We start from the raw sequence: 15,804 nt of genomic DNA on the forward strand, positions 1-15,804 counted from the left end.
ATAAGAAAGCTCACCAATTGACATGCATCTTGTTTGTTTGATCAATACAAAAACCTATGGCTAAAAATGACAAGTTGTAGTTTCCCCTTTCTTTCAGTCTTTATGCTAAGCTAAGCTAACTGCATGCTGGCTGCAGCCTCATATTGAGCGTACAGACATGAGAGTGGTATCGATCTTCTCATCTAACTCTTGGCAAGAAAAAGAATAAATTATTCCCAAAATGTCAAATTATTTCTTCACTACCTGTCCAATTTACTGATTCATCTGTCAATTATTTTAAAATTATGTTTTCCCAGAGTTCTAATCCAAACCCTGAACATATTCAAATGACAATACATTTATATGCAAATCCTCATATTTGAGAAGCTGAAACCACCCGTTGTCATTAACTTTCTGTCAACCAACTCACCAATTAATCTTTTCAGCACCATTGATTTTTAATAGAATTTGTAATCGTATATTCAGTAAATTATCACAGATCTGTGGCATTGAATATCTATAATATAAAAATCCATTTGCAGCACTCTGACTTGATTATTAACGTGTAATCCTTTCCCCTCCAGGACCACGGACGTCCACCTGCGTCTCCACACACTCCCTGGGAGGAAAAACGGACTGGAACCCATGAAACAGGGGAGCCTCGTCAATCAGCCAAAAAGTGTCTGAAGCTTTCACTTACAACGCATGGTTTTCAGCAAGACAACGCAAAACAAGTTACTTTTATTTGATTTCGCATGAGCATGTCACCAAACTCACTTACTGTTGGAAACAACACCGAAGGACACGCACGGACGTGAACGGGAACTTTCTCAATCTTTGACGAATGAAATGTGTCTGTGACCAAAGAAGGCACAAACAGAAAAAAAAAGGCTTACTGCTGACAGATAAGGAAGACTTGTGAATCACTTTTTCTCAGACACTCGCCTTATATGGTCTATTTTTTCCTCCTGGACCCACAGTGTTGGGGTGTAACATGTGGTTCTTTTTTTAAAAAATGAAATATAATAGTAAATGGGTGATTTTGTTGTATATAAATGACACTGTATAAAATCTAAAAAACACACACACACACACACAAAAAAAAAAAAATCAGTAGCTTCACAGATTGTTTATGCACTGATTTGAGTTGATGAAGCTTTGCAGAGTCGGTGCATTTGTATTGAGAGGTCGACACTGTTTGAGCAAGCCTTGAGTGTGTGACCTGACATGCTCTTCCTAAATGAATAGCAAAAAAAAAAAAAAAAAGGAACAAAAAAGCTGTATGTAAATGAGAAGCCAATGAGGAAAAAAAAAAAAAAAAAAACTGCTTGATTTTAACAAAGGACATTTCTTTAAAGCCAACTGCTACTCCGCTCTGTCTGTGGAACATTCTTTGTCTTCAGAGAACTGATATTTCGCTGCATGTGACGTCACTTTATTTTAAAGCTTTTCTTTTTTTCTTTTTTTTTTTCTCCTCTCCTCCTAATTCAAAGCACTGTAATACAATTAGAGAGGGTTTGATGGTACTTCTGTTTGTGTGAGCACTCATAATAACCCAACCATCTGTCATCTATAACTGTTTTTATTTTATTTTTTACAAAAAAAAATCAAAACACACACATGGTGAGATAGCAAAGCTTAGTTCATATGCTTCAGGAAGGCACTCATGAGAGACAGTGTCCCCCCCACCCCACCCCCAACCCCACCCCACCCCCAACCCCACCCCCCCTTATGTAACCTGCAGACTGGCGCACATTGTGTTAGCTCCGAACTGCTAGCAGCCCCGTGAGTGTGTAACATCAAATAAAAACTGTCTATCTGTACACCCATCATGCATACTAGAAGTTTCGGCTTTTAGGTCCACTGTGGTTTTTAAATGGGGACTGTTTTTATTTTGATGATTTGATGACTTTTATCTTTATTTAATTGATTGTATTTACAAGTGAACAGAGAATCTCATTTTTAGCCCCATTACCTAAATCTCGTCATTTTTACTAATAATTAAAATCACATGAATAACAGTATTGATCACAAACACACTGGTAAAAATCTGATTTTCTGTTCCTGTGTAATTTTTTTTTTTTCCATTGTCTTTTTTCATACAAAACCACCCGTAAGCATCCATTGTTGATGATAAATCTGGTACCAACATGTATGACAAACCAACATAGCCTACACTGGATGATCCAAGTAATTATTTAAGCAGAAAAATAAATTGTGTTTAAACTGAACGTCTGTGAGCCGGTCTGGTTTCTCCCTGTTCACTGTGTCACGTTGCCCTCCCGTGTCTGTTGAACCAAAGATGTCAACTTCACGTTGGCACTAGAGGAAAAGTCAGAGGTCTTCTAGGGAACATGAATGTTTTTTCCAAATTACATATTAGCCGTCAAATAGTCGCTGAAATGTTTCAGTCTGGTGCAAAGTTGTCGACCGTTCAACAGACCGACGTTGCCATCCCTCGAGATATGTTAGCATTAAAAAATAAACTTTCTCTGGTTTCAGCTTCTCAAATGTGACAATTCTCTGCTTTTCTCTGTTTTATATACTTCATCAAATATTTTTTTACGTTGTGATGGGCATTTTTCACTATTTTCAGACTTTTTTTAGATTAAACAATTAAATGAATGATTGTAAAAATAATCGACAGATTAATCAATAGTGAAAACAACTGTTGGTTGCAGCCCTAGTACTCTGCATTTGATTATTTAGTTAATTTATTTAGTATTATACATAATATTGTGAACTATGACTCCATTATTTGATTATTGAGAAGAAATTATTTAAATAGAATACTCAATATAATATTTTTTGATTATAGTATTTCTGTAGTAATGTTCATATCTGTGACTTTACTCCTGGAAACCAAAACATTTCTGTTCTGAGCGTTTCTGCAAAGCTCAAAACATTATCAAGATACACAACTTTTACTTTGTCTTCAAATTCTAGTTCATTAAAATCTGAATAGCAGAGGAATTCTTCTCTAGGTTGCATTTTTAAAAATGTTAACAGTAAGCAGTCAGTAACAGAAGAACAGATTTCCTGCATTTATTAATGATGTTAAACAATAAACTGTAGCACCATTTCATGTGACAGTGACTTATAAAGTGAACACACAGGTACAGTGAAGTTTGGCAGCAGGAAAAAAGATCATCTAATACAATAGATACAGTTTTGGTTTGTGTGAAAAATTCATCCCAGATTGAAGGAAAAACAATAAAACAAACAGTACATTTTTTAAATACTTTATGACAAAATTCTCTGAACATCAGATAGATGATATACAAGATTTTAAAAAAAACATACGTGGATTTTTTTCTTTCAGTTCACATCTTTTTGAGATTAATTAGTTTCCACTGAAGGTTTCTTCATGAAAAACAAAAACAAAAAAGGCAGCTGCAGAAACAAGACTTTTTATTCCTTAAACTTTATTTAAAAATATTTTTTATTAAATATGTACTCAGTTAAAAATTGTTGGTGACTATTTTATTAAATGTAACACTTGCAAGGCCAGAAAAACTACACTACAGCATTTCACATTTGCAACTTATTTCACATATTGCGTCATGATCTTTTCCAAAACGTGGCTACATTATTGATTTTTGAATCCCAGCCCATCATACCATGATTAAAATGGGCATTTTCTGAATAGAAGATTTTGTATTCAAGGTGCAAAGCCTCAGTTAAATGTTCCCAATAAAACTGTTGCCATGTCTGTTTGAATAGATCTTGATCTTGATGAGGATGACAAAGATTCAACAGTAAAGGGAACAAGAGGAAAATCACAAAAGATCCAACATGAATATACAAATCAGACCTGAACAAATTGGACTGAACCAAAGTAGAATTGTACAGAAAAGGTTTGTACAGACGTTTCTCTAAAAGTACCAAAAAAAATGTGATATTTAATTTTCACAAAAGATTTAATCTGAGTTAACAAAGACATGATATATGTTAGCAAAGTAAGCCTTATAGTCATCAGGCATGTGTTTGAATATAGCTTATAGCTTATTGAAATTCACTTTTCATAAACAAATTTTTACCAAAAACATGTGACCATCTGTATATAACTACTAAAAATATGTCAAAGAATCCTTGGTTTAGCAGGGGTTTTTTTTTGATATCTTATGAGCACCTCTTAAAGGAATAGTTCGTAATGGAAACATGTTTGCTTTCTTTCTGTGACAGCTTTAGAGGTGTTAGTACAGCATGGATGGAGCCAGACTAGCCGTTTCATCCCATTTTCAGTATATATGCTAAGGCTAACTAGGCTAACCAGCTCCACAGTTAATCCTCCTATTTCACTCTTGAAAAGACAGAAAGACGGCATTACTCCCAAAATGTTGAACTATTCCTTTAATGGGCTGTAACCAATCTGTCCTTTAAAGACTTGTTAGCTGTGTGGATTCCTTCCTGTGAGTCTGAACGTGTCTTTTCAGATCCTCTTTCCTCAAGAACCCTTTGTCGCAGACGGTGCAGCAGTGCGTTCGCTCCCCTTCGTGAGCGCTCATGTGTTTGGTCAGCGAGCCGCTTGCGGTGAAGCTTTTCCCGCAAACGTTACACAGATATGGCTTCTCTCCTGTGTGGGACCTCATGTGGATTTTCAACGCTCCGCTCTTGTAGAACTTCTTGTCGCAGATGCTACATCGGTGCGAGGACTCTCCTGTATGGATCATCATGTGCGTTTTCAGAGTCCCCCTCTGTCTAAATCCTTTGCCACAGACGCTGCACAGGAACGGTTTCTCCCCCGTGTGGATTCTCATATGAGCCATCATATACTCTTTAAAGCTGAAGCTCTGACCGCACACGTTGCAAACATATGGTTTCTCCCCTGTGTGAACTCTCATGTGTCCCATAAGATTTCCGTTCTGAGCGAACGCCTTGCCGCAGACGCTGCAGATGTACGGTTTCTCTCCCGTGTGCGTTCTCATGTGCATCTCCAGCTGTTTATGGCCGTCGAAATGTTTGCCGCAGACTTCGCAGTCGTTCGTTCTGATGTAAGTCTGCAAGTGAAGCCTCAAGCTCTCCTCAGACTCGAAACGTTTCCCGCACACGCCACAAAGATCTGTATCCCTCTCGTCTTCTTGCACATGCCTCAAAAAAGAGGCTCTGTAGCAGAAAGACTTGTCACAGACTTTACAGCAATATTTAAGAGGGGATAAATCCTTGCATTCTTTGTTCTTAGATCTCTTAGGCTTGTTTGATCCTTGGCTCTTTGTTTTTGACTTTTCTAAATAGGATTGTTCTTTGGTCTCATCTTTATCACTCTCTCCATCATCACTATCCGTCCTGTCAGTTTCCTTCCAGTCCTCGTCACTGTCATCCACTTTACTCTCGGCGTCAGAGCACTCTGCCTCCTCCGACTGTTTGTCATCCGTTTGATCCCTGCAGCTGTTTTCCTCATTGTGGGTTTGTAAATGCACCTTGAGGCTCTCGTCAGAGTCCAGATGTTTTCCGCAAACTCCGCAGAGATCCGCGCTATGATCGTGCTTAAGTACGTGTTTCAGAAAGGAACGTTTGTACCGGAAAAATTTCCCACATACTCTGCAACAACTCTGCCCTGTGGTTTGGCTCATGTTTGTTGAAGCATTTTTCCTTGTGTGCTTTCTTATTTTCTCCCCAGCATGATCTTTGTGGAAAGCCCTTCCACACATTTTGCAACAGTCTTCACTCAGATTTTGATTTCTTTTGTTCGATTTAAGAGGGGTCTCATTAAGCTCTTTGTCGCTATCATTATCTTCACTCCCGGCTTCTGAATGTTTGGATGAAAGTACCTCCTTGTCGTTAAGTGGCACCCCAGAGTGCTCTCCTTGCGCTTCTGTTTCCATCATCGTCGAGGTGCCCTTTTCTGCGCTTCGTGTTTGATGAGGATGTGAGGTCTTACCATAGATTAATTTAGAGTCCGTCTCCGTTGAGGCATCTTTAAGCTGTGGTGGATCAGAAGTTTTCTGGACCTGACTGGGGCTTGTACTCTTCTTGCACCTCTGCAGCTCAGAGGGACAGTCTGACCCAGAGAGTAGAAGCCCATCTGAAGAAAAGATCAAGAAGAAAATGTATGTAAATATAAATTGCAATAAATACAAACCACCAAGGCCATAACTATATTTCCTATAAAGTGTGTATGCATGCATAAAAAAGCCCTATTCAGCAGTTACCTCAGTCACAAGAACAAACACAACACAAGCACAAATATTGAATACATTAAGAAATAATACCACAACAGCAAAACAGCAAAATAACTGCACAGCAGGGACCTCAGTGCAATGCATCCGTCACTACTTTCATCAATCTCACTTTCATTTGTTGTGTTTAATAATTTACTAGTAAATCGTTTACTACTAAATGATGACAAATGAAAAGCTAATGGTACAAGCAGGAAAGAAAGTCAATTAGATGATTAATTCATTTAAGATGAATCAATTATTTACAAACTAATTGTTTTGAGTCCAAATTCTCATCTTCCAGCTTCTCAAATGTGAATATTTTGTGTTTCTTTACTCCTCCATGTTAATAAACTAAATATCTTTGGGTTGTGGACATCAAATCAATGACACAACTGTAAAGTAACTCATAATTCTTGCAATATAAAACATTATTTAATGTACAATGTACCTGTCGGGTGAAAATTTGTCTCCGTTTTCAACGTGACGTCCAGCAATTTGCGTTGACGTTGGATCTCCTCCTGGGAACGGGAGTTCTCTGCCTCATATTCACTCATCATTATCTCTAGGATCCTGAATATCTCGTCAGCAACCACAGACAGTCGCTTGTGTACAGCTGCCCTCTGCTGTTCAGGTGACATTTCTGGAGGAATGAAAATTAGGGCACAAGTAAGATGCAAAATTATGACACCATTTGTCCCCAAATGAGAAAAATGATTCAGCAAGACTTTATTTGTTTGGGCCGCCCGAATTGATTTGTGTGTATGTATTTATTATTTCTTCCTTTCAAAAGTCTGTGTGAGAATTTGTCTGAAACTGCAAATTGACTGAAAGCTGCCAGAATGCTACATTCATGTGAAAACCTTTAATTTGTCCATTTTCAGCCATCTCTCCATAATCAGTGCCGTTTGCAAGCCCCAATCGTCCACTCTTTTTGGCATCAGTAACCACAGACACATTTTTAAACTAAAGGCAAAATAGGCACAAAAATATACCCAAGATGTTTCTGAAAAGACAAATTTCTTTGAGGTTTTATATTTGTCACTCCACTGCTTTAATCAACACAAACTTAAGTCCATTTGTTTTATTTGTATGGGGGTGGTGGCAGAAGTTTCAGAAGTAAATATTTCACAACTTTGGCTCATAAAAACACAAACTTCATGCCCAGACACCAGTAGGGGTAGAGGAGAAAATATACTGTAGTATCTAACTAGTTAATGGTTATTTTATCTATGAGGGTATAAAAAATATTGGAAAACACATCTCAGTATAATGCAACACAATTCAACACTACCACAAATTACAGCCTCCAGCCAAAACGAAAATTAAGTTGAATCAATACTAGTTTCAACAAAAAACTGAACATTATTACCGTACCTGAGGTAGGATTTATAGCAGGGAGGTTGTATTAGACTGCATTAGTTTCTTTATTAGCTAAGTTTACTGAATAACAGACTGTTGGCGTGTTTTTATCCTGAGTCAGTGGATGGTTTACTCAAGAAAACACAAGTAACCAAAACCAGTGTTACACCGTATTTGGTAACCCATCAGATTCTGTGACCTGCAGTGGTGGAAGAAGTACTCAGATTTACGTTACTTAGTAAAAGTATCAATACCACAATGTAAAAATAGTTCATTACAAGTACAAATCCTGTATTTAAAATCATACTTGAAGTACTAAAGTTTTAAAGTTTTCTGCAAAATTAGTACTTTTACTTGAGTACTTTAAGTAAATCTGGTAATACTTCTATGCTTTTATTTAAGTATGATTTTACATACAGGATTCTTACTTCTGAGTACTTCTTCCAACAACTGTAGGTCAAAGAATCTGATGGGCCACCAGATATGGTGTAACACCGGGGTCAAGTTTGCTTAGTTATTTATTATTTTAAATATTCGGTTTTATTCTGTTATTTGCAGGTGAAAAGATGTCTAAATTAAAACTGAGCTAAATCTGGTAGGAAGGTGGACGTTTTACAACCTGTAATTAGGTTAACGTACATTCAGTCGCTACTTGTTAACTAGGAGTTAACGGTTAGTTAGCTTAACTTAACGGTAATTTAAAACGGCATTTAAATGACGTTAGCTAAATTCGACATGTGGGTTTATTATTATTATGACGTAACACTCCTTCACTTATGACTCTGTTAAATTCAGCTGTAGCATGTTAAGTACGTTATCTGCGGAAAAAAAAACTTGACATTTTCCACCAGATTTGGCTCAGTTTTAACCCGGTGAGGTTAAATCAGGTGAGTTTGTGTGAAATGATGAGTTTACAAACCAGATGTGTGCAGCATCTTCTTCTCTGTTATCATCCTTTCGACAAAACTGTAGATCTCCTCCGCGGCTGCCGCCAGTCTCTCGGCGACCAGCGCCCGCACCACCTGCACTTTAGACATGGTAGACCGATGGTGTCCTTCTTTACTATCTGAACATTTTGTAGCAACAGCAGCACTACAGAACACCGTGTTCAGGCAAAACAAACAAACAACATTGGGTCACCATTTTGGTCATGTGGAGCCAAATTACTTCCGTCGCAGTCTTCTTCTTTTTGCCTTTCAGGTACCATAATGGTACAATATCGCCATCATCTGTTCCAACATGAGTCACGATCTTCGATGTGAGGGTCCCACATTCATACAAATAGTACATGCCATTACTTAAGTAAAAGTACCAATACAATAATGTAAAATACTCCATTACAAGTGCAAGTCCTGCATGAAAAATCATACTTGAGTAAAAGTACATAAGTATTATGAGCTTGATGTAGTTAAAGTATTGCAGTAAAAGTAGTGGTTTGGTCCCTCTGACTGATATATTATTATATATGACATCATTAGATTATTAATACTGAAGCATCAGTGTTAGAGCAGCATGTAACTGTTATAGCTGCTGGAGGTGGAGCTAGTTTCAACGACTTTATATACAGTTAGTTAGTTTAGTCCAGTGGTTCCCAACCTAGGGGTCAGGCCCCTCTAAAGGGTCAGCAGATAAATCTGAGGGGTCGTGAAATGATTAATGTGAGAGGAAAGAAGAAAAAACAAAGTTCTGATACACAAATCTGTTTTCAGTTTTTGGACTTTTTCCTCTAATCTTTGATTTTTGGTGAAATATTGGATCATTTGAACATTTATTGAAATGAAACCATGTGAAAAGTTTAGAGGGAAAAATCACTATTTGGTGGAGCTGTTGGAAACCACTGGTTTCATCTTTAACAATGTGTTGTACTTTAAAAGCTTGTTATATTATCCATTGTGTCAAATCTCTATCTGAAAATTAACTAAACCTGTTAAATAAATGAAGTGGAGTAGAAAGTACAATATTTCCCTCTGATATGTAGTGGAGTGGAAGTATAAAGTAACATAAAATGGAAATACTCAAGTAAAGTACAAATACCTCAACTGTGTTCAAGTACAGTACTTGACTAAGTCTTATATTTTACTTTCATCAGGTCCGAGCAGTCTTTATTTCCCTCACCAAACTCTGGGTTTTTTACAATTAATTTCCTGTGATCACATTCTTTCCCTAACCATCTGGATTCAGGTGCTGTAGGAAAAAATAAAAATTTGGGGGGTCACAACCAATTTTCCTTAAAAAGGTTGAAGAGTTGTTATATTTTTCAATTTTTTCAAGGAAATTTATTAACTGACGAAAATTCCTTAAATGGTCAGTAGTGGAGTATTTACTCAAATACTGTAGTTAAATACAATTTTGAGGTAATTGAAGTACTTTATTTAAGTATTTTCATTTTCTGCTTCTTTATACTTCCACTCCACCACATCTCAGAGGGAAATATTGTACATTTTACTCAAATACATTTATTCCACAGCCATAGTAGTTACTAGTTACTTTTCAGATCAATATTTTAAATGTAAAACATATGATCAGTTTGTTATAGGCTATATGTATTGTTAAAGACTTTTCAACAGTATACGTTGTTAAAATTAGCTCTCCCTTGACAACATTAAAATGCTGCTTAGACTAAATGTACAAATAAATTGATCATTTTTAACATTCAAATAATATATATAGATGTGTGCTGAATATGACACTCTAAATTGGTCCATTTGCATAAAGAGTATATTTACTTTTGGTACTTTAAGTACATTTTGCTGACAATAGTTATGCACTTTTGAGTATTTTTTCATTGTGGTTCACTACTTTCTCTTAAGTAACAGATCTTAGTTCTTCCGCCACTGAAAGTGATAGCCTTAATTTGTAGTATGAACAGAGTACAAGTTAAGGCTTTGGACCTTGATATTGCAGTTTTTTCCATGGAATTTACTCTGACTCTATTTTCATTGAATTTCTGTTGGATTGGCCCCATTAGTCCAGTTGGCAGTCTATCCTTGGTGTTTGTTGAAATGTGATCACAAGGGTTTTCCTGATCAATATGCAGAGAAGCAAAGACTCTTGAGAAGATCATACACTGGTAACAAGATATAACTGCTAAATTGGAAGGCAAACCAAAATATGAGGAGATCACAAATGCATTTTGATCCAGTGTCATTCTATACAGGAAGGAGTGAAAGCATAATCACCATAACAGTTCAAATTGGCCAGTGAAGTTTAGGTCAAGGCCTTTTTATAGCCAGAAACTGGGTGACATTGCATCAAACCTGGGTAATAAGTAATTAGTCATTGGTAGTTTGGCAAGAAGAGTACTGACATCATGTGTAGTGATGCCAACGTGTGGTGTTACTCACATGTCTCAGTTCCACCTCTGCAGGTCTGTATGTACACACAAACAAAGCTGCAGGATCAGCAGTTTTACCATTTGCTCTGTCAAAAAGCCTGGATAGTACCTGGTAACAAAGAAAAAATGTCTTGTAATAGTAGCTTTTATATTGTGTTTCACTTTTGTTGCATTTCTATGTAGGAAATGCTTTACTTTCTTGTCTTTGGCTTGGGAACCATGTGTAGTGTGTGTGGTTTCAGCAATGATTTGTTTATCTTTGGAGCATCAATGTCAACTGCTGGAAGTCTTTATTTATATGAGGTATAGTGTGTCCATTTAAATGAAAATAAAGAATCCATCCCCTCTATTAGAAGGGTATTCATAAGTAATTCATTAGTTACTTTATGACTTAATAGGTAATAAAGAAAGTAAGTAATTCTCATACTTTCACACATATTTTTCTTAAATATGCACTTCTGCATACATACAGCATAGCAACAGTCTGTTTCTATGTGATAATTGGGACATTCTTGTGCACTTTAGTCCATCAAACTTCACCAAAAAGCTTTTCTATGTAACTGCCCTTACATTACATTTATATGGGAAGGGTGTTGGCATCAAAGGACACGCAGCTTCACTAAAAAGCATTCTTTTTTCTTTCATAATCAGCAGCAGTGTTTTTAAAGCTGTATCTAGGACCTACTTTTATTTTTTATATATATATAGCATTGAATATTGACCCAAGTTTTGAGAAATAGCATTGAAAAGCATGGCGGTGACGTGCAAAAGTTTTATCACAACTCACTGTTCATCAGGGATGTCATGCGTGTATTCTGCAAAACACAAACAGACAAATATTGAATGTTCAGCTTGCACCACTGGCCGTATGTGCACTGACTGACACACAGATTGCTGTATGACGTGTGGATCTATGTCATCGCTGCCAGTCAGGCTAAAGGCCAGGGCTTTGATGCTGAGTTAATGATTTATAACTCACTCTCACCAGTATGGCTTTGCCAAATTGGTATCTTTATCTAATGAGGCTATACAACATCCATTATGGGGTGTGGAGCTTCTGGAGAGTCTCTTAAGTGTCTATTATGTGTGTATTTATGTCAAATGCCTCATTTGGGGATAAATGCTGGAAATTTACCAGAGTCATAGTCATCTCACTGGGGACAGAAGTAATATCTTTGGTTTGGTTTCACTGGAACCGCAGTCAACAAAATAACACATGATTTTCATCTTAATTGAGGTCAGGGGATATTGTACTTTTTTGCTTCTTCCACAGAGTCAGACAAACTCATATTGATGCGTTCTTTGTCTCTGTGTACAGTTTGGATTTCCATGGGATCAGATGTAGCTCTGCTCAAAGCTACTGATGAATGAAAATCGTTGATGGTTGGTTAATGACTACAACATATTAAGCACTCAGCATTGGATAAGTTTGATATTTCCCTACATATGACTCAATTTGCATACTGATCCCACAGACATCCAATAATTGGGCTAAACTAAAATGTTTTCAGCAACACCTAAACATTAAAAGGACATCTGTAATTTGTATCACTCCCTGGGTAAGTAAGAGAAAAGGTACAATTCCCCCCAAAACAAGCTATGCTTTACAGGTTAGGATCAGGGTGAGTCATGTGGCCTGTTGATTAGGATTAAGGTTTAACCTCTATGGATTGAATGTCACTCAGTATCCTCAAAACTATATGTTAAACTGGTGACAAAACAATCTTATCTGCAGGCCTAATCAGGAAATGTTCTGTAGTAAAGCTGCAATGATTAATCAATTGGTCAACTGACAGAAAATGAATAGTGTCACACATGATGCAGCCCTTTTCTGGAGCTTTCGATCGTATGATATGATCTTCATTAGCAGATGGAGTTTGCTAATGTGTGTAAACATACATGTGCATGTCACTGCATTAAAATTCTTTAATAATGTATGGAAGTTTATTAAGTACATTATGGGAGTGGAAGCTGTTCACTGTATGTGATTGAAGAGATACATGCTATGAATCAGCAAACATGGTAAAATTAAGTATGATTGTGTGGTGTAGTGCAACACAAACCAAGCCATTTCATACATTTCATACAAGATTTTTATTAAAAAATATTCAAAACCGTTTCAAAAATACTTTCTATAACATTTAAAAATACATTACTATTATAGCTGAAATAACTCACAAAAATGAGTTTGTTATCGTCCTTAAAGTGAGGTTTAACACAGCAACTGTAAGCAAACATTAATTTGCTAGACTCTTGTGTTAATGTTGTTTGTCCTTTTCCAGGATTCTGAAACAATTATAATGATCTTACTTTGCTATATTCAAAACATGAGTCTTTGTAAGTGCCACTGGGCATTGTGGATAGTGCTTTCACTTAGTGTCACACAGTGTTCACAGACTTCAGAGTCCAATTGACACAAATGACAATTTCCCATTGATCTCTTAGGTGTCTCCTGATGATCACTTGGCAATAAGCACCTGAGTAAAGTTTTTTTGATCCTGGAAGAGACTACTCTGCACTCCCATTTTATAAGTCTTTACAATCTGAGTTTGTTGTTCACACTCCCTTTTTGTTTTGCAGGCCCAGAGCTCCGTTCACGCAGTATGGGATGATACTGACGGTGACCAGAGGCACAGTGGCGCTCTTACAGAAGGACAGCAGGTAGAAGAGGGCTGCGGTGTGCGTGGGAGGCTTGAAGGAGTCAAACAGGTGCAGCAGGACCAGAGAGCTGATGATGCAGCCTGCTTTGACCAACGTGCTGCTGCTCTTCTTGGTCTCGGTGTAGAGGGAGGAGTGCAGGCCCAAGCCCAGGCCGAACAGGGTACCCATGTTGCGCAGGAGGCTGGCGAAGGGTGTGGTGTCCAGGTGGACCCACTCGGCCCTCACGCACCACTTCTGGGCTTTCTCAAGGGTCCACAGCAGGTCCACACCCACAGCCTTGAGCAGCAGGTAGAAGCCGACGGCGAAGGAAGTCAAGAAGAGGGTCGTGTAGAAGTACTTCTTCATGCTGGCGCTGTAGATCCACTGAGTTCTGTTGAAGGCTTCAGCCACTATCATACCTAAGATCCATTGAAACACATTGGAAAGCCCAGGTGAACATTTTGTGCAACAGCACAGGCTTAATAATTGGACTTAGTCTATTGTTAATAAGATATCCAATCACACACTGAAAGAATGTATTAAAAATTTCCATACTGACCCGTGATAACACCAGCAATGACCTGGTGGGGGAAGTGGGCAGCGATGAAGACTCTTGAGAGACAGACACACACCTGGACTCCCCAGAACAGTGTCCACAGAATGGCCTTCAAATACCTATCAAAATACAAATTCAGACAACTTAGATTATTTCTCTTTTTGTAAATCCAAAACACAGGGTGCAACACTTGATTTAAATCGGTCTGGTCTTTTCTGGTAATGCCCCAGAACAAGCAAGTAAAACCTTTAAAGCAATATAACAAATGAAACAGTCACGCTATGCTTATCATGGGAACTTCAAGCTACCTGGACGTCAAAACAACTCATAAACAGTCCCCCCTTTCTAAGCATTCGTTTTCAGAAGTCAATGATCAACCGCAACACAGAACAGATAGAGTGTCCAAAGTGATAAGCTCTGGACAGAAGAAAAGGGTAAACACCACCAACATCAATGCAGACAAGCGAACAAAACCAAAGATTTACGAAGAGTTCTTGGACTCACCATTCTTTGTTGGCGGATTTCTTGCTTCCATATTTCTTTTTGCTGGTCATGATGGCGAGGATCGAGGTCACCAAGGTGTAGTAGACACCTGCAGCTCCCATAGCGTGGCCGGAGGGGCTGCCTGGATAACACAAACAAAGAGGGCAGATATAAGTGTCTGGGTACCCCAAGGAGAGCCTTATCTTCAAGAAAGTAAGGCAAACTACAGCAAGCTGCACTGAGAATTTACTGTTTTTGGTTGTTGTTTCAAAACTTAAATGAGTGAATGAGTGAATGAATGAATGAGCAGCAAGCATTTGAACTCATTTTTATGCCTTGTATAGATGCACAGCCTGGATTATAAACTGGGCAGATTGGGCAATTGTCAAAAAGCCCAAAAGCTTCTGTTTTCCTGTCACTGTGTGGCAAGTGGTGTGTGGTAATTTAATTTAATTGTCACTTTGTATTGGGAGTATGCACCATTAAAGTACAATTTCAACTGACATAAAAAGGGCCGGTGATCTTGAGGCCCTGTGTCAAGATCTAGACCTTAATTTTTTTAGCTCATATGCTTACATGTGTAATAATTTAATTATGTTTCAATAAATGATCATACAGCAAACCTGAGGCCAAGCAATATTCCAGGAATAATTGTACACCATGTACAGAAAGTGGGAGAAATGGGGGTTAAGAGGGAGCCAGCATCCAAGTAGGTTGCTGGGGTTAGAATTAGGGTTATTTCTCACCTGGTCCTGTCTCACAGGTCATGGGGTACTGCTCAATGTGAGGAGCAACAGAGTTTGCATAATAAGGCGCCTCATGGACCCACCAGTAAGGCCTCTCCCCGAACAGAATCCTGAAGATGACAACAGAGATATGCACTTCTTTATAATATAAATGAAACTTTTAGGGACATTAGATTTTAGTTATTATGCTCTCAAATTTAAGATTCGAACTCAAAGGTGTACTTGACTCACCATTTGAACACCAAGTTCAGCCAGTCTCCAATCACAGCCACCCAGATGAGCTTAATGCCCACTGATGCCCGCAGGTGAAACCAAAGCGGGAAGAAGATGAAGAAGGTGTTCCTGAGGTCAGCCGCCCAGGACACCCAGAGAAACAGGCCCTGGGCATCCTGATAGTTGGTCTGCAGGTAGTGGGTGCTGCTCACCCCAAAACCCTGTACGGCGTCCATTATAGCGGTTAGCATCTTAGCTCTTCAGTCTGCTGATGTGTGAGCCAGTTAGACAAACTGTTGCTATCAGTGACACAGCCGGTTGTTTTTATACCAA

The 15,804-nt window shown here is 38.1% G+C and overlaps 3 protein-coding genes across 36 annotated transcripts in view; 1 reads left to right on the plus strand and 2 right to left on the minus strand.

Annotated features, from left to right (window-relative positions):
- Positions 1–2,210, plus strand: part of LOC122970970 (ankyrin-3-like) — a 162,698-nt gene extending 160,488 nt beyond the window's left edge. For all 33 annotated transcript variants that reach the window (XM_044337358.1, XM_044337383.1, XM_044337360.1 and 30 more), the window contains one exon: positions 564–2,210. The gene's annotated coding sequence lies outside the window, so the exon portion shown is untranslated. The remainder of the gene's footprint in view (positions 1–563) is intronic.
- A 798-nt stretch (positions 2,211–3,008) lies between these two features.
- Positions 3,009–8,692, minus strand: LOC122971677 (zinc finger protein 2-like). 2 transcript variants are annotated; one of them, XM_044338418.1, is made up of 3 exons: positions 8,419–8,692; positions 6,589–6,780; positions 3,009–6,004 (listed from the first exon to the last, which is right to left on the minus strand). In XM_044338418.1, the coding sequence occupies exons 1-3, from the start codon at positions 8,534–8,536 to the stop codon at positions 4,359–4,361; spliced, it is 1,956 nt and encodes a 651-aa protein (XP_044194353.1). In that variant the 5' UTR covers positions 8,537–8,692; the 3' UTR covers positions 3,009–4,358. The 2 variants fall into 2 exon arrangements, with proteins under 2 accessions (XP_044194353.1, XP_044194354.1); XM_044338419.1 differs by lacking the exon at positions 8,419–8,692 and adding an exon at positions 7,515–7,843.
- Positions 8,693–13,114: 4,422 nt separating this feature from the next.
- g6pc1a.2 (glucose-6-phosphatase catalytic subunit 1a, tandem duplicate 2) lies at positions 13,115–15,784 on the minus strand. The gene is made up of 5 exons (XM_044338610.1): positions 15,490–15,784; positions 15,259–15,368; positions 14,534–14,654; positions 14,033–14,148; positions 13,115–13,892 (listed from the first exon to the last, which is right to left on the minus strand). The coding sequence occupies exons 1-5, from the start codon at positions 15,720–15,722 to the stop codon at positions 13,390–13,392; spliced, it is 1,083 nt and encodes a 360-aa protein (XP_044194545.1). The 5' UTR covers positions 15,723–15,784; the 3' UTR covers positions 13,115–13,389.
- Positions 15,785–15,804: the final 20 nt, after the last annotated feature.

The sequence above is a fragment of the Thunnus albacares genome, chromosome 20 (assembly GCF_914725855.1).
Source record: "Thunnus albacares chromosome 20, fThuAlb1.1, whole genome shotgun sequence".
NCBI lineage: Eukaryota > Metazoa > Chordata > Actinopteri > Scombriformes > Scombridae > Thunnus > Thunnus albacares.

Coding starts and splice junctions, on each gene's coding strand:
- LOC122971677 (XM_044338418.1), bottom strand. CDS start 8,536: ATGTCTAAAGTGCAGGTGGTGCGGGCGCTGGTCGCCGAGAGACTGGCG. Junction 6,781..8,418: donor GAAGATGCTGCACACATCTG/GTTTGTAAACTC, acceptor TCATTCCTCCAG/AAATGTCACCTGAACAGCAG. Junction 6,005..6,588: donor GACAAATTTTCACCCGACAG/GTACATTGTACA, acceptor TCTTTTCTTCAG/ATGGGCTTCTACTCTCTGGG.
- g6pc1a.2 (XM_044338610.1), bottom strand. CDS start 15,722: ATGCTAACCGCTATAATGGACGCCGTACAGGGTTTTGGGGTGAGCAGC. Junction 15,369..15,489: donor CTGAACTTGGTGTTCAAATG/GTGAGTCAAGTA, acceptor TGTCATCTTCAG/GATTCTGTTCGGGGAGAGGC. Junction 14,149..14,533: donor AAATCCGCCAACAAAGAATG/GTGAGTCCAAGA, acceptor GTATTTTGATAG/GTATTTGAAGGCCATTCTGT.